We start from the raw sequence: 26084 nt of genomic DNA on the forward strand, positions 1-26084 counted from the left end.
AATTTTTTTTAATAGACTTAATTGTTAAGTATATGTATATTTTTATTCTGAACTGCAGTCTAAGTCTTTTTGGAAACTTCTGTAACTTTATTTTAATGTGTCTGAGGACTGCCTCATGCATTGCCTTTTTTAAAAAGAAAAAAAAATTTGTAACAGTATTTTCCCTCTTGCCATATTGTGTTGGTACATGTGCTGTGAGGCAAGCACATTCCTGTCATCGTTGTTTATTTTTAGAAATAACACTGTTCATATCTCCAAAGTGATCTAAATGCATGACAAATAAATTCCCTTAATGGTGGATCACAATACTAAAGTTTTGTTTAAAAGATGTTTTCAGTGTCCAGTGATTTGATCAATGTGGCATTTCATAAACCATCAGCAAAGCAATTTGTTATGATTTGTTGTGTATTTACAGTTTTCAACTCCCCCCTTATTTTGAGGGGAAAAAAATTATTTCCTATAGCTAAAATTTAAGATTGCTTTTTTTTTACTCAGTGTAAAGTATTGCCTTCTACTCAGCAGTTTTCTTTCAGTGAATAGGCAGAGTCTCAAATACTGACTTTAATAGCAATTAAAAAAGGTGATTATTAGCTGCTTGCTGTAATGATGCAAAACTGATGATACTGAGTGAACACCAGATTCTATCCTCCTCTGAGTATTGTTAACCAAAAATGTTTATTAAGGGTATGTTCTGAAGCCCGTTCTTGTCAGTAGAAAGATTTCTAGCAACTTTAATGGTTGCTGAGACCAAAACCACTGTTTGCTAGTAGACTAAATCTAAACAACCTTGCTGCCTTTACAGAGGTATAACTGTGGTCATGATATGAAGTTTGGAAATTACTTGATATACAAGGTGGAAAGAGCTCAGAAATAAAACCTCAGAACTCAGAAACATTTGCAGAACCATTAACTAATAACCTCACCATGCTTTTGTAAGATGAGCGTGGATCTAGTGTTTAAAGAAATTTTAACAGCTATTAATATTCGAAGCAGCATTGGTAATGAACAAATGTTTTTCAGGTTAAATTAAAATCAGAAAATGTAAGACATACTGTATGCCACTGATTCTGAAAAGTCTAAGAATAGACCAGTCTATTCTACAAAATCTTGAACTCCTAATAATAATTCATTATAATGCAGCTTTTTTATCCCTTAGTGTCAATTTTGGTTTGAAGATGTGAGTGCAACAGTCATTAGAGTTGGCAAGTATTCTGCAGAATGCAAAACAAGAGAAGCAATAGAGACTCTCTACAAGCAATTCAATAAGTTTATTGAGCCTACAGTGCCTCAACAAGAAGAAAAAATTCAGCAGATTATAGACCTCGCTAAACAGTTATATGGTGAGGAGCTGTCTGGTAATGTACTATGGGGAAAAAGTACAATAACTTAGGACAGAGGAAGCAGATTCCTAGATTTGTTCATTTAAGAAGAAAATCCCTTGAAGATTAAAACACAAATGTTGTTTTAAAGTATTGACTGGAAGAGGTGAAGGATTTCAGAACAAATATTTAAAAAATAAAAAAAATGAAAGTACTCAACAGTCTGGTAGTTACTTGGTTTTCCATATACAGCCTGAGTTCACCTTGAAATCAAACTGTGAATGTCCTTGTAATATTTATGAGCTTAGAATTAAGACTTCATGGCTTATGCTATCTCATAACAGGCAAGCCTTTGAAGTCAAAGTATATTAGATTGATATACCTCAGTGCTGAGTGAATTTTTTACGTTAACACTGTGAAAAACTACTGGTATTAGATTGCCAACTTTCTTAAGCATTTTATTAGCAAAAAATACAGATTGTTATGTAAATACTGTATTTGCAACTATATTGATTTGGAACATTGTTGACCAAAAAGAATGAAGGTCAACAAACTTCAGGTTTTGCTTTTTTTTCCTCCCACTTGTAATGTTTATATACTTGTTGAAGTTACTTTATCCAAAGATAAGGTGACCATCTAAATGTGCAAAGATATTGTGTAGCATATCAATTCAAGTAGTAAATTTGAAAAAAAACTCAACAGAGTCAAGCTGTGCTTTTAAATTCCTCTAATTTAGTGTTGAAAAGACTATTTAGAGAGCATGGATCACTTTTTTTTCTCCTCTGTCTTTTTTTTTTTTTTTTTTTTAAAAAAACCTTCTCAATATTTCCAACATTCTGATCTGTAGGAAAGGAGCTGACAGAATGGATTCTTGACACCAGCTTATTAGAAACACTGGGAGAATGAAGCTGCTTTGTGTTTAAGTCATTACATGGGAAAAAGCTTCTTCATCCTGCCTTTGTTTTGTATTTCTTATAACAGGGATCTAAGTGCCTCCTAGCTGTATAATAAGGCAACTAGTTTAGGAGACATTTTACAAGGTCAGCATCCTTTAAAGCAGTATCACTAACCAGATAGAAGTAACTTTGTTTAAGGAGACACCTAGCAGAAGATCTGCAGTGACTTTGAGGGCCCATCTCAAGCTAGGAAGAGGTAGGAAAGCACATTGCTGTGAATCACAGAACTCCTTCAGCAAAACAAAACACAGAAAAATGTTTAATTATTGTAGTATATTGGGGTTACAAAGTACATTGGTTGTATACATCTGTTTGAGGCATTCTGTTTTACTTTCGTGGTTGTTTTTACCTTTGTAGGTATCGAAGAAGGAAAGAAGTATGTTGAAAAAGCCATATTAAAGTACAAAGAAATCATTCATTCTGTTGATGAGTTGTGTAGATCTCTGAGGGAACTGAAGGAGATTAAGGTATTTTTTTTTTTTTTAATCTGGAGAATGTATTGCATCTGCATCAATTTATCAGGTTTAGTGTCTGAATCAGTACTTTTAACTGAGGATCATCTATGTAGTATGAAACATTTCTTAATTATTCACTTTTTCATTAACCTAGGTAATGATCATAATGAATCAATGAAGTGCTACTTGTTTGTGCACTAAATATTCCTCCTAGGTTTCTTTTTCTCAACTTTTCAGAACTGTTACGACTTTCAAGTAACCTTTAGGGGGAAATGGCACAATTTCTTTGAGTATCTAGATAAATACTTTTTTCACATTTCTTCTTCCCTTGGTACTGTAATATAGGTGTACTGTAATATAGGTACCTGCTAGATCTATAAAATACCTAACAACCTGGCTTGGGTCCCTATTGGAAAAATCATCCCAAAACCCAAATTATGTTAGAACCAAAGTAATTTAAATTAGAAAAGCATGGCTTATAATGTAAATATTAAAGTGAACAACATTTTTAGTTTCATATTCTTATAAGCTTCTCTAAGTGTAATTAAGTATAATGTATCAAATAAGGAGGAATTATGGAAGACAGCTGAGAGGGCTAGATTTCTGTAATAAAGACTGCCTACTCCACTCTCCACTCTCAAAGTAATACATCAAAAATCTCCCACATGCAGCAATAGCTGATGTGTTAATTCTTCTGTGAAGCTGGAAGAGTTAAGATGCTTAAATATCCTGCCCTTGTTGATGTTGAATGTTGTTTCTACTTTTCTTTGATGGAATTATAATATAAAAACTGATGAACACTCCAATTATTCACTAATACACTTAAAAGCAGTAAGAGATGCTAAAAATACAAATGAGTTCCAAAAGTCATTAGGCTTTGCATTGCACTGTGACCATAAAGAAACTTCAATATAAATGCCAATTAGGTTTTTCAGAGTTGTCCTTCCCCATCCATGTGTTACATAAATGCTATTGTGTGCAGGACAGTAGCCCCAGGTTCTGTCAGAACAGGGCTTGAACCTTTGATTTTTTTGCTAGCTCAAAATGATATGGATCTTTTCAGGAGAAGTGGAATTTCAAAATAATTGTAATATTTTACTTTGACTAATTTTGCTAATTGTAAAATTATCTTTCTTTAACAAAGTTGTTTGGAGAACACTTTTTTTCACACAGAACCATTTATAAACTATTTACTGATTACTTTAACCTTTAATTTAGATTATTTTTTTAAAAAGGTCATTCAAAAGAAATTTTACAAAAGATTAGTTTTCTGCAATAGAGAGTAGTTCCACAACTTTTTTCAAATGAAAGTAGTTCTTTTTTTTAATAATATGTAGTATTCTGAGATTTTAAAATGACTATTCTTACTAAACATTCCCACAATATCTCAATAGTCGATGACTGTATCTTATGAAGAATAAATCATTCAGAAAATTATCTACACAAATAGGTGCCATGAGTATGGAATGCAATGACTATGAATTCGGTTTCACTCCCTGTCATTTTTAAAGCATAACAAATTAAGGGGAAATGTATTGTGCAATCTTTCCTGATATTACATTGCTGTTGAATGTCAGAAGAAAACAACTCCTGGATTTTTCAAAATTAAATATTTCTTCAGAAAAAAAATAGATTTAACAGATCACACAGAAGTTTTCACTTGTTTAATGCTAGAATGGAAAATTAATAATGCAGCACTTTCTTATAAGAACTTATCTAAGACTGTAACTTTTGGCTGGACAGCTGAAGATGTGAAATACACAAAACACTAACTGTCAAACTTTTGGTTTTCCTTACGTTGTGCCACTGTGATGTTCTTTGAAATCTGTAGATTTCTTCCAGGAAAATTTTAAAGGATTCATGATGTCTTCATAAAATACAGTATGGTTGTCCAGATTTCTGTTATGTAAGTACTTTGTAACCAGTCGTGCAGTGTTGAGGCTTAAGCTAGAAATAAATATTGGCCAAAAAGAATGGTAAAGTAGCTGATTGAAAGTACAGTTAACTACATTCAGAGTGGTTATGGACTGTCCAGATGGCAAGTTGAAGGAGGGAGGAAAATAAGAACAAATGCAAATTCTGTCTGGTTATGTTTTATGCTTAGAACACATTCTCCCCTTTCCACCTTTTAGATAAAGTTGAACTCACAAATGTTTCTTTCATCCCTAGAACTGTTTTCCTGAAATCCTGACTTTTTTCTGGATTTGTTGTTTATCTTTTTTTTCCTAATAGTGTCACTTTCTTAATCCTTTATTTTCCCTTACTTAAGCTGGGTACAAATTGGTTAATATTCCTCAGATTCTTGACCACCCACTTGATATCTCCAGTCTTTGGTGTCCTATAATTTCCTTGCCTCAGAAAAGATCCCCTCAGCTTTGAAAAATGTTGTCTTTCCTTGTCCAGGAATGAATGAATCAGGTTTTACTACATATTTTTGCCATAAGCAATTTACATCTGTACTGATGACAGGTTTTAAATAAGATTTCACTTTTTTTTCCCTACTTGGTTGTACAGAGAATAAGTCAGCGTGTAGCTAACAATTGCTACCTTCTATTGTGTATAAGTTTACTTTTCTTTTCACATGGCAGAAAGATGAGTTTTCTGAAGACTTGGTTACTGTTCAAAAAGAAGACAGAAATGGTCAAGAAACGTATGAGGCTGATATTAAAGACAAACCAGAGGAACAAAAGCAGCAGGTTAGTTAGATTTTTTTTTTATTTTATTTTTTTTTAAACTAGAACTCTGTTTCTTAAAAGGCTTTATGTATTGCTGGAACGTTTCTTGCTTTTCAGTCTTGATGCTTCCCTTAAGATGGGTGTTATCAGTGTAGTCTTGGTCATTTATCTTTCAATTTTATTTTAGTTACCTCTTTGCCTTCTATCCAATCCACATATTATTCCAGATGAATTTTATTTTTTTATCCATCTTTCTACTTGCCTATGTATTTCTTTTTATTTTCTAAAATAATATTATTTTCATAATCTTTTACAAATTTCCCTTTGGGCCTATTGCCACAATATTCTTAATGCAGATGTCCTCTTTGTGACCATTCTTCTTTCCTCAAGGGAGAACACATTCCACTCTCTCCTTTGTAATAAGACTTAAGGGAGTATAGGAAGTAATAAAGGAGACTCCTGTTAGTATTTTCCAGAGCCCTAATATTCATATAACCTCTAGAGACAAGATATGAAAGTATTTGATTTATAGTAACATGCTATGAGAGAAGCCTCATAGCTCAGAATTTGAATGAAGTAACAGTGGAAATTATGATTCTTTGTTGAATCATTAAGGTCTTCATCAGGAAAAAAAGTGTGTTTTAAACATTTTTCTTTCAGATGGCATCAGGTAAACAGCTTACAAATTCAGAAAACATTACGGAGAAGAGAAACAATACTTTGTCTCCCACCAACACTAAACAGGTATCTGCCGTTCATGTTGATTAAAATCTTTTTTTAAATCGACAGGAATTTTTGTGTACTCTCAAAGGAATTTTATTCCTTAATTCATTGCTTCTCAAAAGTGACGGATATTGTTATAGCTTCGTGGGCTTTGATTGTCTTCTCATTTACAGTATTAGAAAAAATCCAATGCAAAAGAAGCACAGAATCACATCAGTTTTGCCACAGTGTGAATAACAGGAAAGCAGTCATAGCAAAAACATGATGGAACACAACTACAGATGTCAGCAGTTCAGTATGACATCATGTCACAGATACCCTACTGTACTGTTGTTACAACATGATATGTCAAATAAGTAGCAGAACTCACCATCAAATAGTTGCCTTCATCCTCACCTCAAAACACTGACGTTACATTTCAGTTGCCAAAATTCTGTGCAGCAGAGAGCATAAATAAGTTCCAAACTATGGACTGCATGCTGAGGACAATGCACAAAAGGAAATTAGGTAGTGAAAAACTGGATATGCATTTAGAGTGATAAAAATCCTAGCAGAGAAGCATGTTTTATTCATGGATATACAGTAAATTAATATGAAAGGTTCCAAACTGTCAATGAATAAATGTAGTCTTAGAAATACAGGCAATACAAAAGCAGACCTATGTTTTATGAGATTAGCTTAAAGAACATTTTGAAGCCTTGGGATCCTGGATGTAAATGTAAATAATTTATTATGTGAAATATTGTGGTAAATTGGAGTGGGTGGTAATATATTTCAGTCTTTAGAAAGGTAGGATACATTGGTAATTGATTTAGAGCTCTAAAATTTCCATTTTGCAAGCTGATAATACAGACCAATACTGCAAGACATTTAAACTGCAATGTTTTGTAGAAATTCAACTAATATTAACATTCCCTTCAGTTCAATACAGAAAGTCCTATGATCTGATGATAAGCCAAAATTAAGCCTAATTAATTTTGTTATCTCCTTTCCAAGTCAATGGGAGTTTCAAGATTGACTTGGAGCCCAGATTTCACTCAAAATTTTGTGACTGTTCCAAAGAGCCACCCTCGGGAGAATCACTTCACCCAGAAGATGTCCATAGCCCTATTTCCTATTTTGCTAGGCCACAGCTTTGTCAGTCCTCGTCGGACTGTGCCTCAGCTGCCAAGGGGAGAAGTCAAGGGTATGCGAAACAGCAAATATCAGATGTGAAGTATGGCAACTATGATGCCTCCACCCTTTTCATCACTCCATACTTCACTTGAAGTAGTGGATTCTTCTTACTAGAGCTTTTCTGTCTTCCATTTCCATCCTTTCCAAGGAAAGACCTGGCCCATCCCCAGCCCCTTGTCTAGTGGGCCAACAATCTCTAATTTTGTCTATACTTCTGCAAGCTAGTTTTGCAGTATTAATTTGCTTCAGTAATAAATCTCACCCTCTAAAAAGTGGCCTAGACCTTCTCATGGCACATTCATCCTCATGCTTCTTTGATCCCAGGTGGCACACCAGGGTTGAAAGTCCTCACGTTGCCAAAGCCTGTCTGGCAGCTTGCTCGCTCACTGCCCACCTGTCATTCTTTTCCCCAGCATTTTTCCCAGGGTCATTTTCCAGCAATGTCTGAAACAACTCAGTTCAGTTCTGTGATATCCAGATGAGGTGACCATGAAACTGACAACACATCCCTGCACTAAGATCCTAGATTAGTCACTGGAAGATTCCTACATTGTCGTGGCCTTCCTGTAGTTACCCAAATGTATGCCACTGTGTGTACATGTGAGTAGACTCCTCAGTAGACAGAATAAATCTGGACCATTGATTTCATTCAGACAGTAGAGACTAGCTATTCAGAAATTTTGACCTATTTTTTTTAAATAGACCTGCTCAGAATTTAACATTCTAAAGAATTTCTCAACTTCTTAATATTCCATCAGATTTGGTTTATTAAATTTGTTAGTCCAAGTCAGACCAAACCAGCCAGAATTTGCTGCTGAAGTGCCTATTAAAGCTTCATTTAAGAAAGACTTGCAAATTTGGTCAGGCTTAAAACTAAGAACAATGCTGATAAGGTTAAAAGAGCTGGGTGACAGTCAAATTTGTAAACCCTAGAAAAATATATTGTATGAGTGTATTGGAATTGGGCCCTAAAAATAACAATTTCTTAGGAATAGTTTACAATTAGTTAAAAACCCAATAAAAAAAAAAGAATATGTGCAGAAGGAAGAAGTAACTCAGTATTTACTGTTTTCTGAGTAATTGGAAAGAGGAAAAATTGTCACATTTCACCAAATTTGAAAGCAATTTATAATATATCATGTTTATATCCATGGTATATTCATACTGAAAGACACTTTGGGGGTCAGAGATCATCAGGGGATGCTTGTGGAAAACATATTTAATACCCAAATTTCAACTTCCTCTTACAACTGAATTGAATTATTTAGTAAAATAAATGCAGTAAAATCCCAGCTTTCTTCCCATCATTCATTCATGGATCTGGCATGAATCACGTGGCTTTGAAATAACAAATATATTAACTTGGAAAAACATCTATATTAAAACGACCACATATACAGGACCATGGCACATATGAGGTTCTATTACTTCTTTTTACTTTTATTTTGTTAATTATGTGCACTGATTATTAGGCTATATTTAGAGCTATAGCAAAAAGAAAGCCGAAAAGAATCTGCCGCTGCACTTTTGTATGGGATACTGCCAAAGAGATCTGGTGCGGAACCCAATGATACCCAGTGTATCACCCAATTGATCTGAGTGAACGGTTTATAGGTGGTAGAAATATGCTTAGTAGATTACGTATTTTTTGTATAGAACTCAACAATGAGAGAATAGCATGAGAACATTATGAACACCTTTGTTGAGAGCCCTGGAACAAATGAAATAGGCCTGAATATGTGATTACACATTTCTATAAAAATCAAGAGGCAGAGAAGTAATTAATAAATCAGATACTGTCTTTGGTGCTTTGCAATTAAAATTAATGCACTTGTGCCACATTCGATTTTTTTTTGGAAACATGATGAGAAGGATTTTTTTTTTTATTCTGGATCCAACATAATATAAAAATAATATTAACATTGATTTCTGTTTGTGTTTGAACAAGATCTTGAAACAGCTGGCAAAAAATGAGGGAAATATAAAATGCTTGGAAAATATCTTAAAGATATTGGTTTAATTCTGTAATTCTTGAACATGACTGGTGACTCTCTTTCTCAAAGAATCAAAGTCCATTAACTTGGCTGTTAATATATTTTTATTGCTATGTAACTGTTTCCCATTTAGAGGTAATTAGGCCACCCCCTCCTCCACCTTCCCCTTGCAAATGCTCTTATACACAGCACCTACAGGAAATCCACAGGTTGTCCTTTGTTTATAGGAAGAGGTTGTTATAAATGTTTATATATAATTATAATAATATCTGCTAGAATCTATCCAAACAGTTTGAAATTCCAGTTAGCTGCTGCAAAAATTTCTGATGAATTACCCTTTTCCACGTATTTTCTCCTGCTTCTCAGAATACCTGAAGCTTAATTAGAAGAAATATTTCAAATATTGTTGCTAGCTTCTACGTGAAAAGGGAATGCATAGAATGATAACTCATTCTCTCTGTCTGTCTTTTTCTTTCCTTCTCTTCTTTCCTATCCTAATTTAAGGAGAGGAATAAATTGGCTGATATTCCACTTATCTGTCCAGCTGGTGAGGATCTTGTTTCACAGGATACAGAGCTGTCATCTTCAGCCAAAGAAGATAGTTTACAGACTGAATTCCTGGCAGAAGAAATACCCTCTGGAGATGAATATGAGTGTATATCACCTGATGATATCTCTTTGCCACCACTTTCTGAGACACCAGAATCCAACCTCTTACATTCTGAAACAGAGCTAGAAGAGCAGTGCTGTTGTAGCTCTCATAGTCTGCATGTCAGTTCCTATAATTTGCAAATGCAGAAAACCACTAGTATTAAAAAAGCGATGGAAGTGTCTGATCTCTTAACAAATTCTGCTTATGCTGATGCTACAAATAATAGAATGGAAAGCCCATCAGATCAGTCTGAGAAGTTTTGTATCTCTTCAACAGATTCTGGTCCAAAAGTCAGAGAAGTATCTCCTTTGACTGGTAGCTTACAAGGAATATCCGAAGCTAGCACTGCTTCCTGCACGATAAATGCCAAACCGCTATATAGCATGATGAGTGAAGTGTGCAAAACACATTTGCAACACCTTGAACTTCATAAAAGCATGGCAGAAACACAAGAACAATTGCATGACTTGAATAACTGTACTAAAACCCAGGACAGGTTGCATGCTTTGCCTGATGCATTCTCAGGTTTCGTGTTTCAATCAGACGCCACCAGAAGCTGTCAGAGGCAGATGGTCACTCAAGAAGAGATTAAAAGTTCATCAGAAAAGAACAGCATGGCCAGCCTAACTGGACAGGTGCCTAACTTCTCCCAGCTTCTGTCTAACAAAACCGTCATGGAAGGTTCTCCGGTAACTTTGGAAGTAGAAGTAACGGGATTCCCAGAGCCTACACTGACATGGTGGGTAGCTTATAATGAGAAGTAGTAAATATACCTATTAGCAAGACACCTAGAACCACTTATAACCAAATTAATTAATTTATAGACTAGAACAAATGGCTTGTATCCTTTCTACTCCACACTTCTGCATGATTCCTACCTTCAAAATTGCTTTTGACAATTGACCTACTTGAAATAATCTCTCTGTACTTAATTTTATGAATAATGAGAGCATCAAACTACCGCAAACACATCCAATGTTTTTTAAGCAAATACATCGTGTGGTTTTTGTATTCTGGAATATGACATTCCACTTGTTCAATAATTTCTTAAAACAAATGCGCACTCTAGATTTACCATAAGTAAATTCACCTGCATTTTCTCAGGATCTTGGCACTATATATGAATGGACACATACACGTGCGTGCGTGCTAAAACATTTATATAGCGACTACATATACCTACACACACACATTTATATATGTGTGAGAGTCAGTTGTCAAAAACTGGAGAGAAGCTGCAGGTTAAAAATCCCCAAACTTTAGTGTCTACACTAAGAGAACCAGTTTTATATTATATATTTGTGTGCATTCTCTATCTCTTTCTGAATTGCTGTATGTCTAATTAGATTGCTTTATACTGCATTTGTGAGAAATACAGATGATGCTTATATTACATCTTTTAAGATGACTTTTTAGAAATTCCCTGCCAAAGGGAATAGGTACTGAAAGAGGGGCAGGATTTCAAGATTTTGGTATCCTCTATGTGTTGGCATATTTTCCTAACATTTTACCTCATTTGCCATTTCTCCACTGATTCACAATGGAAGCCTTTCTTTTAATGTGTTAAAATTAGATATGCCTCTTACTGGAAACATTTTAATGTTAAGGTTATTATTACACATGTAAAGAATTAGGCAAACTATAAGCTTTTAGTAAGCTAAATTTTCTTTTATGGCACTGAGAAAAATACTGGACACTGCAACCTTGGTGCTATATACTGTGTTGGTATCAATAAAGTTACTTTGTTTTAAATCCTGGTATTCTACACTTTGAGAAATATTGTTGGTGAAACAAGAAGTACCTTCATTTTTATCATAAGAAAGCATTAATTCAGCTCAAAAATATATACACTGTTGATATTTGGTCTTTTAAAAATAACATTCAACAGAAAGCATTTTGCAAATTAGAAATTTATGAAAACAGAAAAAAAGTGGGCGTTTTGTAATTAAAAATTCACCAATACCTTCTATTTTGTATTGATGTAGACATTTTATTGGATAAGCATGTGGAAACATATTTCTCTGTTTGTGTTAGGTTAAATGTAGCTTATGCTGAAACATCATGAGGCAAGAAGACCCAGAATTTTCTCTTACTTCCAATATGTAAATCAGGACTCAATATCAATACATGATGACAGATCCTCAAGCTTTATAATATGACAGCAGTTCTCTGAAATAACTCCTGATGCATTGTTCTATCCTGTTTGATGATGTGAACTAAGTAAAAGTTAAGTGGGCTGAGGTGGAAGAACAGGTCCTTGACTCTTCTTTATACTGAAGACACAAGTTCACAAAGTTTGTATGTTGCTTATGCATCTTAAGAGCCTATTCATGAGTTGAATGTGGATTGACTCAACACCTTACTAGCAAAAATGATTCAGCACGAAACTGAAACCTTTCCTAGGCCTTCATGCTACTCTCTTCCATACTGCAGTGAGAGAACTGTGACTTGTCCATTGAAAACCATTTTCAGAAACACATTTTCTAGTATTAAGAATGTATTATCCAGCAGTTTGATTTGTTTAAATATTCATCAATATTTAGATATAACTTTAAAACTGAGGAATGAGAGCACAGCAGTGAGGTCTCTTTCTTTCTGTCAATGTAGTATTATAGAGGTTGTCTGAATTTGTAAAATTCTGCTTGGCATACAGTGATATAGATCTGACTTGAAAACTGACTCTCTGCTTCAGGTACAAGAAAGGCCAGAAACTGACTGCAGATGAGCACTTAAAGCTTTTACAAAAGGAGACAAAGCATACTTTGTTCATTCGAAAGGTGTGTGATAAAGATGCTGGCCTCTATGTTGTTCGGGCTAAAAATTTGAACGGCACTATCTCATCAAGTGCCATTCTCCACGTGAAAGGTAACAGGCCACCTATTACAATAATAGACTGGATAATGCTGTGTGTCATCTATATTAGCATATCACTAATATACTGGCTATTCACAAAATAAGTACAATATTGACTGTGCTGGACTTAATTCTCACATGCTAAGACGACATTAAATTTATTTTCTTACACTGCATCTTTCACAATCTGTACCAAACCACTTTTATGTCACACTCAATATATTGCTTGTTTTTTTTAATACCAGTATTATGTGCTTATTTTCCTTTCTCATAGTGATGTTGAGATAAAAAAGTTACAAGGATTTTCTAGAATCTGAGGCAGAGTTTTGCTTTCTAAAAATGTTGGCATTACAAAGTGTTGGAAACAGTTTTAATGGTTGTAGGTATTAAATGTCAAGATACACTCAGGTAGAGTGCTCAGATCAACTTATATTTTATGATATGCTTTTTGGAGGGAGGTGGTGTGGAGGGTGTTGAAATGTTTTTTAAACATCCAATGTATTATTTACAACCACGTTTTTCTCATATACTTTTAAAATAATTTTATTTGTAGGATAAAGGTTCTTAATAAAGAAATAGTACCATTTGTGATTGCACTGGCATAGATCAGACTTAAATCTGTCTCAGCCTAGCAGATAGTCTCCACCAGTGAAAGCTGCAGGAGTTCCAATAGAGTTGTGATCATGTGCAGTACAAAGATTTGACCCGGAATCATCAGGATTGGCACCTAGCGTACAGTAGACCAAACCCCCAAATGTTTACAAAATGAGACGTTCCAACATACCAGTTTGCCTTGGTAGATGCTTGTGATACTTCTTCTGCCTTCCTATAAAATTAAGGATATAAATATTTCTAATAATCCACTAAATTGTTAGTATAAGACAAGAAAGATAACAGTTTATGAAGTGAGCACTTGTGCATGTTTAAAATATTTAGCACACTGATTTCAAACAGAATCAACCAGATTGGGAAATACTCAAAAGTGTATTCACACCAAAAAAATATTTGTTTAATTTCAGTCAAATAGAATTCTATAACTTCAAAGCAGTAAATCCAAACCAGAACTTTGTTCACCTCCATATTGCATTTCATTCTTGACAAGGACAACCACAAATATTATTTTTTATTAAAGTACTAATTTGTTTAGTTATTTGGTAACAATGACTTAACTGTGCCAGTGGAAAATTTTATAAATCCTCAAATGTAACTTCATTCTTCAGCTCCTGCACTTATTGTATTTGTACAGTAGAGACAATTGACAAACAGTTACATGATTTTTCCTGCATCTTTGATTTGCAGCTTTCATGGTACAACTGCATTGGTATGGAAAATTTATAGAGAGGAAATACATACTTTCTTTTGCATAATTTGCCGAAATGAAGCAAGCCTTTTACTGTGTAGCATGCTATGAGCAGAATATATATTGCAAATTGTCGGGGGCCGGTGAGATTGACAACTGACGTTTAGACATTTTGGCCCAGTGACTGCAACTTTATTAAAATTCCTGTAACTTTGAAACACGAGAAGTTCTGAAGGGAATATAATGTCACAGCAATACAAGAGGGAGCAGGAGGAGGAGGTGGTGAGCAGACGGGGGAACAAAGTAAATTCGAACTAAAATTGGTATTACCCTTAATGAACAACTTCCTAAGTTCAGTCATCTCCCCAAAATGTTGATTCATAAGAATGCTCTCAGGTATAAAAATCACCTATTTTCCTGAAGTGTACTTTCCATTTCACAATAAAGCTAATTTTAATAATTAGTACGATTTTGAATGTTTCAATTTTCATAAAAGTAAAATTCAGTTCAGTGGTTTTGTGCCCTTGTGACTTTATGTATGATTGTAATAAACACACAGCAAAGAACCTGTGTAAGCAAGCTGACTTGCAGAAGTGGTACATTAAGCAATATTGTGGTAAGAACATACCAAAATGCCTCTCCTACAGGCTGTAAGGTTTTGCCTGCTGGAGAGTTTGATAGTGAGTGAGAGAGTGCTTGATAACTTTATTCTGTTCATAACACTGATTTTCTATTTGAAAATGAGTCTTCTAGGTGATGGCTGCCCTTCAATCCTCTGTTTTGACTGATAGCTGCCATCATTCAAAAATTAAAAGTAGCCATGGGTGTTCTTTTGACATGTTCTGAGTAAGTTTTTATATAAATACTCAGGTCACTTTTTCAGGCATTTTTTTGCCTTCAGTATTGAGGCTAAGTATATGCACAGGACTGAAAGCAGACATGTTCTCTTTCCTCTTCTGCCTTGCCTCTGCCAGAATTAAGCCTTTAAATTAAGCATTACCTGTGATAAGGCTTGTGACAGAAAGAGTCATTGTAATTCTACAGGTGCTGGGCTCAAAGCTGCATCTGTTTTTTAACTTGTGGATCCTTCATCTTGAAAACTATGGAAAGTTCAGTGCTAGAATGGTCATTGTTCTGTCTTTTTTTTTATACGGCCAGTGTGTGAGTTCAGAGATATGCATTTGACCTTTTTGGTTGGAGGGGAGCCATTTGTTGATCAAAACAACACTGTAAGGTGAGTCTCTGTCCTTCAGAAGGCAAAGATAGAGCTAGGATTCCAGCCCAGCTTGGAAAAATGTGTCCCAAACTCATTTGTAGTTCTATCAAAGCAGGAGAAAAAGATGTGAACTTTTCGTGACGTCATAGAGCAGGAATTGGAGGTAGCTTGGATCTAGACTTGTAGTTGGATCTGATTGCTTGCTGGCACTTACAGAAAGACCGCTCACTATTTATGATAATCAGGTCTATGAGTTAAAAAGGCAACAGACACAGCACTGCTGGGCGAGTGTACGCAGATTGTGGGAACAAATTCTTTCCCCTCCCTCGTACCACTTCCTTGTGTGTATCCAGGCTCCTAGGGTATTACAAGGGAGCAAGCATGCAGACCTTCTCCCTCATACACATTTGAATTAAATCTGTTTCTGTTAAATTTATCTAACAGGCTTAGAACAAGTGGGAGAGATCTCAGTTACTTGCTTTACCTGAGATTTGACAGCTAGAATACAAGGCCAGTTTACAAAATTGTGTGAGAGTAAGAGATGCAGCTTTGCATCCAAGTGGGATTTATTCCATCTTTTTATTAATATTCTTTAGAAGCTAGCCAGTGATATAGCCTTTTATTGGAGTTTGGCTTACACTCCCAGTTCCAAGCATAACAAGGAGGACTGTCATCTTTCCTCTAAGAGGGGAAGAGTTAGAAAGAAGCCTTGGAGAGAGACTAAATATTATTCCAACATTTATAAATCCATGCTGCCTATGCCTATGAACAAGTGCATTCTGCCTTTAGTAAAATTCTGAGTATGTATCATGCTGCATATGTCTAATTAAGTATGCTTATGTTTTGCCCCCTTAGCAGGAAAACATTTAAAATCAATACAATGCTGATTTTTTTTCTTCTGAATTATGGTTTAAATAGTTCAAGAAATGACTCTTGTTGCTAAAGTTTGTATTTTCCTTATCTCTTTTTTGTCTCTTTTTCTTCATATTTTAAAAGTACTGTTGGTAGTTCATGTGCTGAACAAGACATAAAACTAGTTTATCTTAATGGACTTTTTCAAGGCATTGCTATCTGAGATGTGATTTGGGATTATATGCTCCAGGAAGGCTTTCCAGATGAGGAAGCTGTATTGACATCATGCCCTTGTAACTGTTCACTGCTATGATGTGGTGTTGAAATGGCACCTGTGCACAATTTTTTGGCTGGAGAAGGACATTTTAAAGCCACTTCTATCTAGAAAGTCACTAAAGGAAAGCTGCCCTCTGCCCACAAAACTACAAAAGGAGAATGATAGTGAAATGCCACACTTGGTAAGCTTAACACTCATTTTCCAGTTTGAACCATAAATGTCTGTCGTAACCAACAAATTAGGTACCCCAGATTTCAACAGACTTTCACAGAAAGATGTCAAGCGTGATCTTGTCTCCAACTATGCCAAGACAAAACAAAATTATTCCACTGGGGAAGGGTAGATTAATGCAGAGTTCTTTGTACACCCTGATTAAAATTATATGGGTCTAAAGCTTATATGAAAGATCCCAACAGATTACCTGTCACCCAGGGAAGCCAGCTGCCTTTCTAAGGAAAGTGAGCCTCAGTTTTGCTATTCAGTTCAAAAGCAGCTGAAGTAGCTTATGTATGGCTGCTCTTGTGTCAACACATCCACTTTCATTTTTACTCAAACATGTTATCTAGGAAAAGTAAGCTTCCTACTACTGGATGAAATCCTCGAATTGAGTTCCTATTTAAATGTTAAATAAGATCTTTCAAGTTTGGCTTGTGAGAAGAAAGTGAGATACAAATGAATCTAACTTTTAAAAACTAAGAATGCTATTATTTTCAAGAGTTCACACAAGTATGGCATTCATGCTATTGCTATATAACAGACACCGTGAAATAATAAAAGGTCAAATGTCATTTCTGAGAATGTTGTCATTTTTACATAGTCAGCTATTATAATTATTAAATACAAAAAGATATAAATATAAGGCCAGAAATCACCTTAGCACTTCTATAGACCTTAATAAATCATTGTAGAAGTACATAATCATTAAACCTTTCCTCTGATAATTTGAATGTCTCTGAAATTTAGATTAACAAAACTTGATTTTGTGAGTATGGTATTGCATTTACTTTAAGTCAGGAGTAGTTTTAAATGCAGTTTTTAATGGGTATATGGATACCAGCCACTTTTTTTTATTGTTGCAAGAAACAAGAGAAACAAGACTAAAAAGAGAGTGAGAGATTTGAGATGGTAGATACACAGTAGGATACTGAAAGTCCCCTGGTTTTAACGCTTTGCACTGTAAACAGAGGTGTAATCAATGTTAATTACTGCTGTGGTGGCAGTCTGGGTTTAAATACTCTTTATTTAAGGACTCAAATGAATGCCCAAAAAATTTTCCTGCAAAATTTGTGCTGTTTTCTGTTCAGATAACCTTAAAAAAAAAAGACTGGCAGTGATAGAATCTCATGATACACTAATATTTCTCTGAAAGAGAGCCACATTCATTCTGTTTCAGCAATAATTTCAATGTAATTCTGCCCCCCACCCCTCTTTTTTTTTTATAGTTCATATTATGCATGCTTCACTTCCCCCTCCTTTTAATCATGCTTTAGAAGCTGGAAATACATCTAGGTGTTTTGTATTGTTCTGGTTCTGCTACTTTCTTGTTTTATGGTGCTGACTTCCCCTCATCACAGTCACAGTTTTGAACCTATAGTTACTTCAAGACCGCAACACGTTTACATCTTCCCGACTGGTCTCTTAAAGAGCAGATTTAAATCTCAGTCTCTATAGCCTTTCAACAAAAATAATATACTTAGGCATCTTAGTAACCTAACCTCCCTTCCTCCTTCCCCATATGCAGACGCCCACTAAGAAAGAAAGTGGTGAATGAGATTGCCTGACTACAAGATGTGGAGTTGTGTGAAGGGGTATTTACACAAGGCGCATAAATTCGGAGGGGAAAGGGATTAATTATTTTCATTTCTCAAAAGAAGCAGCCAGTCTGAGGGCCCAGGTGTGAGTCAGTAGGCAAAGGGAGGATGAGGCATTCCCCTGGTTGGCTTTGGATCAGATGTGGCTGGAGCTGCAGTGGAGACGGTGGCTTCCTCTCAAATGACTGGTAAGGTATGCCTATTTCTGGACGTTTCTCTGGAGACTTTGCTAGGGTAAGCTAGTAGTTTTTGTGTGTCTATATCTTTTGTGGCTCAGAGGGGCTGTGCCTTTAAAAATTACTGCTCGGACTTCCTTTAATGAGGCTACACCATGGTATTCAGGGAGGCTGGAGCTCTGGATTATGGATATTTCAGATCAATTGGGTCATGAGACCTACTTGGTATTCCTTAATAGAATTCCTTCTGATTGTGTTAGGAGCTTGACTGAGACAAAAATCTCTAACCAATAAAGTGCAGTATCTTAATTCAGAGCAATGCTGAGTGAATCCAAAGTCTCTGAGCAGCATGGTGTGAATCTCAGTCTAGCCTAAATTTTTGGAGAAGATAGGGGGAAGTTAATGAACTTGCTAATATCACATTTCAAGACATCAGAGATTGGAAATTACATGCCCAGTGTAAATAGATTAAAAATAACTGTAAAGCAAAGTAATAAAAAATGGCTGCTGAAAACAGCTTGGCTTGACCTGGTACTATCTGGGCGTGAGAGAGACTTGAGGCAGTGGTGAAAGCTGTGTGATAAAGCCAGACGCAGGCGATCACTCCACCTGCAGTTTTTACATTGCTCAAGACTGCTGAGTTTTCCTTGCTGGTTCCACAGTTTGCAGGAAAACTCTACAAATACCTTACGTAATATTTAATATTTGACAAACTTCTTATCTGAAGCCATCAGAGTGGGATTTCAGTACCACTGACAACCTGAAATATTCTCCCTCCACAATGCAGGAAAAAAAATCTGTTCCTTCTAACCTTTGTGGTTCATGGGATGTCCAGCCAAGAAATAATTTTTAATCAACAAGTTGTCTTAGCATATTATGACATCATGCAAAAACCATCAGCGAAATATAACCATCCATTCTATTTTGAAGGTTGCTGTCAGAGGATGAACTCTTCTTTTACAGCAGACTTTGTTTCCCTGTTGAGTTCTAGCCTGTGCCTTAAAGAGTTGTAGTAACTGTCAATTCTTGGTTTTCTTTGCACATACTTTTCCCTTTGCTCTCTAGAAACTGGTCATTTTAGTTTTTGTGTTCTGCTGACTTACTGATACAAAATCAAGATAGGATTTGATCATTATCACCATTTCACTCAGATTATTATTTTTTTTTTTTAAATGGTAAAAAGTATCCTGGTATGAGATGCAGCCTGACTTCGCAAGGTATTGCAAACTGCACAAGTAATGGAATCCAGCCAAAAATATCACAAGTAGTGGCTGATGCCCACTTAACATTTTCCGCTCGAATACAACCTAATCATGCACTGTTTGTGACTTATTGCCAGCTGCCTGCAAAAAAGGAGACAGGGGTGTAAGCTTGGTTCTGTTGCTTGACATGAAGCTGCAGATCCCAAATTTCTGTGCTTCAGGTGCATGCAATGCAATGGTGGTGGCAGCTTGCTCTTGCTCAATTTCAACAGCTAAGAACTGAGTTGTCTGAGCTGCTGGGACTGGCTAATGTAGACCTTAGGTTAGAAAGAGGGAGAGAGTAAAACTCTCATACTTCTGCTCTATATTGTGGCCTCAGTCCTACAGTACATGGGAACAATGTAAAAGCAGCTAAGCTTGAAAGCTTATTGCAAGTAAGAACTCACCTACACAGTGGATTTATTAATACAGCAGGTGAAAATGTCTGTGTCACTATGCTGACGGTCCCACATTTGGCAAAAATAGCCAAGGGGTCAATGTATTTGGGTTTAGAAGTTGCTGGACACCTTTGTGAGGTACGCTGATTTTTGTTTCACAGTAGCATAAAGAAAAAAATTTTTGTCCTAAAACAGTGGAGTAATGCTGATATAGTTGAGAGCAGTTTCAAGCTCTGTTATTTATCATACATTTCAGTAACTTTCTGTTCCTGAGAAACCTGGTGATTACATCCGTTAAATATTATGGACACATGGTACAATTTATAGTAAAGAGGAACAAGAATATATCCTTTATGTGCTAGGAATGCAAAATTATTATTTTTGTTGTAGTATATGCCTCTGTGTGTGCTTCTGTGTGTTAACATCTGCTGCTTTGGATTCCCTGTATCAAGAATACTTTGAGTTCTAAGGTTGTCATCTTTTTTACTGTTGCCCTGGAGGTAGAATATAAGTGGAACCTCAGGTAGTAGTACAGTGATCCAGTAAATCCAGTTTTACAGCTCATTAAGTCATATGTCTCATGAAGCAATGCTTTGATTCAGTACAAACTGGCGCTGATGACTGAAACTTCTTCAAACAATTTTGATGGGTTAATTTGTATTGGCCAGGCCTTATACTGGCTCAGGTGTTATCTGTTGTCCCACAGTTGGCATGAAGCCAGCACAAATTCAATCTCATGTGCTCTGGTTATTACAATAGAAATGCAATTATTTGCCCATCCTTGATCTGAATCAGATTTGTACTGGATGATCTGGTAGTACATGGTTTCAGTATTAATGATAGCCAAAATAATGATCTGGATCAAAGTTGTAGAGAGGCCACATTCTGGCCTTCATCATTGTTGCAAATATAGATCAATCTTTTTTTTATATTTTCAATAACATTTTTTTGACTTGAACAGTAGGGAAAGAAAGTGAGAAAAGAGCGTGATGTACAGCAACGCACTAAATGCAGAAGTTTGCTCTCTTGACTTTGTCACTTTGTGTGGAACATTTACTCTTCCACCTTCACTGGAACACAGTAATCCACATAGACTTGCCTACTACCTATACAAAGAACATGATTCTTTAGAACATGATTCTTTAGCATTACCATGCAACTAATATGACTATGCCAATGCATGAAATTCTTGGGTGCTTAATATCCATGTGTTTTGACAAACTTTGTATTATATAGGTAAATGATGTCTGCCTACTAACTGTCTTGCAAACAAGTTATCCTGAGTTCCAGGCATCAGTAAAGGCTCTCTTTGTCATGCAATGTGGTGAACTTTATAATAGCAGATTTTTTCTTCAGTTGCTTTAGTGGTGCCTTTTAAAATACAGTGATAATTTTTTTTCAGTACAAGGAGAACAGCCAAACTTCATACAAAAATTTGGACCTACAACTCTACAAGAAGGAGAAGATTTAATCCTGCAATGCACTATACATGGAAAACCCAAACCACATGTCTGCTGGATGAAGGATGATATCCACATGGTATCTGGAGACATCAGTGTATGTTCTAATATTCTTGAAATATTTCTCGTGAGAAAGATAATATGTTTTGCTTTATGGTACTAATATTCTCCTATGTGTGTTCTATTGTTTTACAGATTGAGAAATTAGGAGATACATATTACCTTTTTAAAAGAAATGTAGTCCTTGCTGATACTGGGAAATATATCTGTGTTGCCAGCAATGAAATTGGAAAGGCGCATTGTTCTGCTTTCGTAACAGTGATAGGTGATTCATCCTGCCAGCTGCATGCTTTTAGGCATGTTGTAGCCATATTAAATGAGCACCTTGTTTCCACTTCCTAACTTACGTGTTTTGTTTCAGAGAAAAATAAAACCCCAGAAATTTCCACTGTAACTCGGGCTAAATCAGAAAGGGAAGATGGATACTTGTCAGAAGTGAATGTCACCACAGCTGAGCTAGTACCAGCCCATGTCACACATCGTGCGGGAGATCAGAAGCCAGTGGCTAAACACCTCCCAGTAAGGTAACTTGCAGCTTACTCTGTGCTACTTCTTGTAATACTCCAAGAGCTGTAAGGACCTTAATTTACAAAGCATACGTCAAACACACTTCCTAATCCTATGAATTTTTGCATAATGTAAATGAAGCACATAATGTGTGACTGCCTTTTACACTTAATTCTTCGTCAGAAGATAGGCAATTCTGTTAGATGAAAGACCTTGTAATACAACAGAAAATGGAGTTTGTGCAATAAGTTATTTAGTTTAGTGAAATAATTTTTTAAAGTCTAGGTATCTTCATGTAGATATTAATGTAAGATTGTACAGCTCAAAGACACAAACTGTTCCAGAAGTTTAAAGTGATACAACTACATGAACTTGAAGTTTCAATAACAGAATGTGTAAACAAAGTTTTCTACTAGGTAAGCATCTTCTTTGGAAGCCTTAATAGCACAGGGACAGTCATTGTTCATTAATTGATTAAAGATGACAAAACTTCCCACTGTGCAATTTCAAAAGGTTATGTGAGATACATAAAGTCAATAGTCCTTATGGTGACTTCTCGCCCAAGGTTAAATCTTGCCTCCTGAATTTAGGCTATCAGAGCCTAAACACTGTATTTTATGGTGCTGGAACTGCCTGTCTTTAGAGTAATGTATTCAGGGATGAGAGAGTTTTTATACCCTGTGACCGTGACTAATCTGATTTACTATTAGTTCACTGTTTCACTGGAAGCATCAGCTAAGATGAGGTAACGTAGGAATGTAGGTGGGGGTTAGGAAGAGATTGTGCACATAAAAATAAGACTTGCTGTCAGAGGTTTTCAATAGAAAATACCTAAACAATTCTATTGATTATGTTTATTACACAACTCTAAAACTGGTAAGGTTGTTTTATGGTGAAAAGCTGGTTTTATGGTGGTACAGTAAAATAGCTTGCTTTCTTCTAGAAAGACAGACAGGTATGTGGAGCAATGTAATGGAAAAGAGGCTCCAGGAGTCTGATGGCTTTAAAGAAGTGATAGTTAATGTGACCTTGAAAAGTGGTTGAGAATCTGTGGGATTGCTGCCTGACTAGTCTTTGACAGTCTACTCAAAATATTAAGTTTACACTGGTCACGTAAAAATCAGCTGTTGCCTAAAACTGTCTGAATATTTTCTGAGTTTTTCATATGTAGTGAATTCTATATCAAAAAGCTATAGAAAAAAGAAAGAGCAGTGTTCTTTTGCCTTTAAGTTCTGAGGTTTGTCTACCTAGATGTAGAGCAACATGCAAAAGGAAAGGAAAATTATTGCATGTGTTGATTCAAAAGCTGTTCTCCTTTCATCATAAGCTGCCTGCACACTTTCCCTCATGTCCAACTGATCAAACATTGATCCCATATCTTTTGTTCACATTTTTTCTTGTATTGCTGTGAGAAGCCAGATATTCCAAAGCAAAAAATCAAACGCAAGATCATGTTAATTTTACTTAGGGCACACAGAGAATTCGGTATACTTAAAACATGTAGATCATACAGAAAGGTCAAATTTCTCCTCATTTTTCTCATCTCTTCTGTTCTTTATAACTAAAGTGCCCTCTGGTTATTTGTTATTGTCAGTAAGATGAGTTTTAGGATATTTTATGTTCTGTCTCGTATTGTCTCAAGGCCACAGACAACAGTCTATGCCAACCACCACAGTGTTGCTTATGAAGGGGAATGCTGCAGCTGCCACCATTAAAAATATAGGCAATATTAACTGACCTTTTTTAAACAGGTTTAAAGAGAAACTCTGGCTTCAGGGAGTGTATCTTGAACTTGAAAGGCCACAAGAGATTAGCTTCAATTTGGAACATGATCCTGGTCTTCTCCCTGCCATAGAGGATCAGATGGACTGAACTGCAAGGTGCCTGATTCATGAGGGTGTTCATGTTGTCTGCTGTGTCCATTAGTAGATATTGGCCATGTGTGAGGAGATGAAGAATCTTTGAGTGCTGTTCAATTTATATATAGGTTACAATTTGTATTTGGTTTCTTTGTAAATAAATCATTAATAAAATTCACCTTTGCACAGCATTTATTAGACAGTGACTTCTAATTTCTTGTGGGTTTGGTTTGGTGTGTTTGACAAATTTAACACAAGAAGATGATGGAAAAAAAGAGACATTAGCCTTTAAAATTATAGATCTCTCTGGTGATTCATCAGTACCCACCATTTTATTCTTCTAAAAATTCCATTAATGCTATCAATTCCATCAATAGTTCTTCCCACTAGTTTATATAGAGAATTCAGATGCAAACAAATGAGGATTTAAAATTAGTTTATAACTACAGAATTCTCTGTATTTAATAAACCAGTGTTTATTACCTTATTTCTAACAGCTTTGAGACATTTTGAGAAGGCTGGGCATCAAAAGGAGTCATTACTAGCAATAGCAAACCTTGTTTAATGCACGCTTAGTATCAAGAATGTCGTCAGGGAAGAGAGAGTCTCTTTAAAGGCAGCATAACGAAGTCTTCTGCTATATTGCTTCTGCTTTCAGGACTGGATTAGTGTGATAAAGTAGTCCATTTCCAGTTGATGCATGTCATTACAGTCCAAAGGAGTGGACTATGAAGTGATACCTACACCATTTTCAAAGCACATCCTTAGTTTAGTCAAGGACTTCCCGATGATAGGATTCCTCAAGACCCACAGCATCCATTCAGGGTATAAAAAAACCCTAAACTGCAATTGAATCTTTTGGATTGTAGGGCAGTCATTAGCATAATGAAATTTTTGCCTCCATCTCTTGAATTCAGAGTCTAGCTGTCTTTTTCACTTCACTGCATAGCTCTTTGCAGAGAAAGAGGTGGGCTTTTGTACTATCATTCATTTGCATCATTGAAAAAAGTAGTTCAAAAAATGCCTCATTTTGGATGGCTGTTTGTCTGACACAATAACCAACAGAACGTCTGGTTAGACTTGGGAATAACTGTTCTTCAGCTTGATCCTTCTGATTCAGATTTTCAAAGACCTATCTAGCAAATGATTCGTGCTACTCAGATTTCTGCTTCAGTGCACTGCATATGGCTTGGCCAATACCACAGGTACATGTGTATTGGGCAACTACCTATGGTGCAATATTTTGTCATTCTTTATATAAACATTGATTAGGCCTACACTGGGTTTGTATACCACAGCAATGCACTCGCACTTCTCACAGAGAGCAGATAGGGGTTTAAACAGTGCAGCATCTTTGTGCTTCACCCAGGTAAATGTCATCTGTGCAAAATTGGGACCGAAATAACATTTGTGAGAGTTGCTTAAATCAATACCAAAACATTAACAATTTGCCTCCAACAAGATGCAGGTTGGCTGGTGGAAACTTAAATTCATCTCCAAATTAGAGGCATAGAAAGGAAATGAGCTGAAAAAAATATCATGTACATGTCTTCACCTGATCACATAAATCACTTGCTTGACGTTATGGAAAAGTCAATGGCATCCTGCCCACAGAAGAGTCACAAGGCTGTGCACATAAATATAGTAGCTGAGGACTAAGGTTCTTGCTCTGCTTATTTATCCTGTACCTCTCACAAACATTTTTTTTTCCAAAACGGAATAGAGACAAACATTAAACATCTTGTGCATCCCATACAATTATCTTTCTGCTGACTAAGCCCATCCTTTGCACATGTTGTTTACATTTAAAGATTTCACAGAAAATACTGTGTTTCTAACTGCAGTCGCATTCAGAGGACTGACAAAGTACATATCAGACGTGCCCCCCCGCCCCGATTTAAACAAAAACTAAAATGTGTGTTCTTTTATCAGCCAGAATTCATAACTATGGTGTATAAGATTTCCTATTTAAAAAACCTTTCTGTAAAAATGAAAGTGTAGAATTCAGTGCCTGCTGATATTGATTCCTCAGCAAATTTAAGGCATCAGGTTGTTCTTGCTTCTCCTCTTGTTTGTCAGCCGGTAAGAACAACTTGAACTTTAATATATGAGGTCGGCTTTTTT

At 35.8% G+C, this 26084-nt stretch overlaps 1 protein-coding gene across 10 annotated transcripts in view; it reads left to right on the plus strand.

Annotated features, from left to right (window-relative positions):
- CCDC141 (coiled-coil domain containing 141) overlaps positions 1-24151 on the plus strand; it is a 114975-nt gene extending 90824 nt beyond the window's left edge. For 6 of the 10 annotated variants that reach the window (XM_075028334.1, XM_075028336.1, XM_075028337.1 and 3 more), the window contains 10 exons: positions 1157-1340; positions 2633-2742; positions 5319-5426; positions 6066-6149; positions 9803-10689; positions 12643-12815; positions 21477-21631; positions 21730-21859; positions 21956-22118; positions 23853-24151. In XM_075028334.1, the coding sequence (XP_074884435.1) occupies positions 1157-1340; positions 2633-2742; positions 5319-5426; positions 6066-6149; positions 9803-10689; positions 12643-12815; positions 21477-21631; positions 21730-21859; positions 21956-22118; positions 23853-23973 (2115 nt within the window). In that variant the 3' untranslated portion in view covers positions 23974-24151. The other 4 variants (XM_075028338.1, XR_012650462.1, XM_075028339.1 and 1 more) reach the window with 4 other exon arrangements.
- The last annotated feature ends 1933 nt before the right edge of the window (positions 24152-26084 follow it).

Source organism: Buteo buteo, chromosome 5 (genome assembly GCF_964188355.1).
Source record: "Buteo buteo chromosome 5, bButBut1.hap1.1, whole genome shotgun sequence".
Lineage (NCBI taxonomy): Eukaryota > Metazoa > Chordata > Aves > Accipitriformes > Accipitridae > Buteo > Buteo buteo.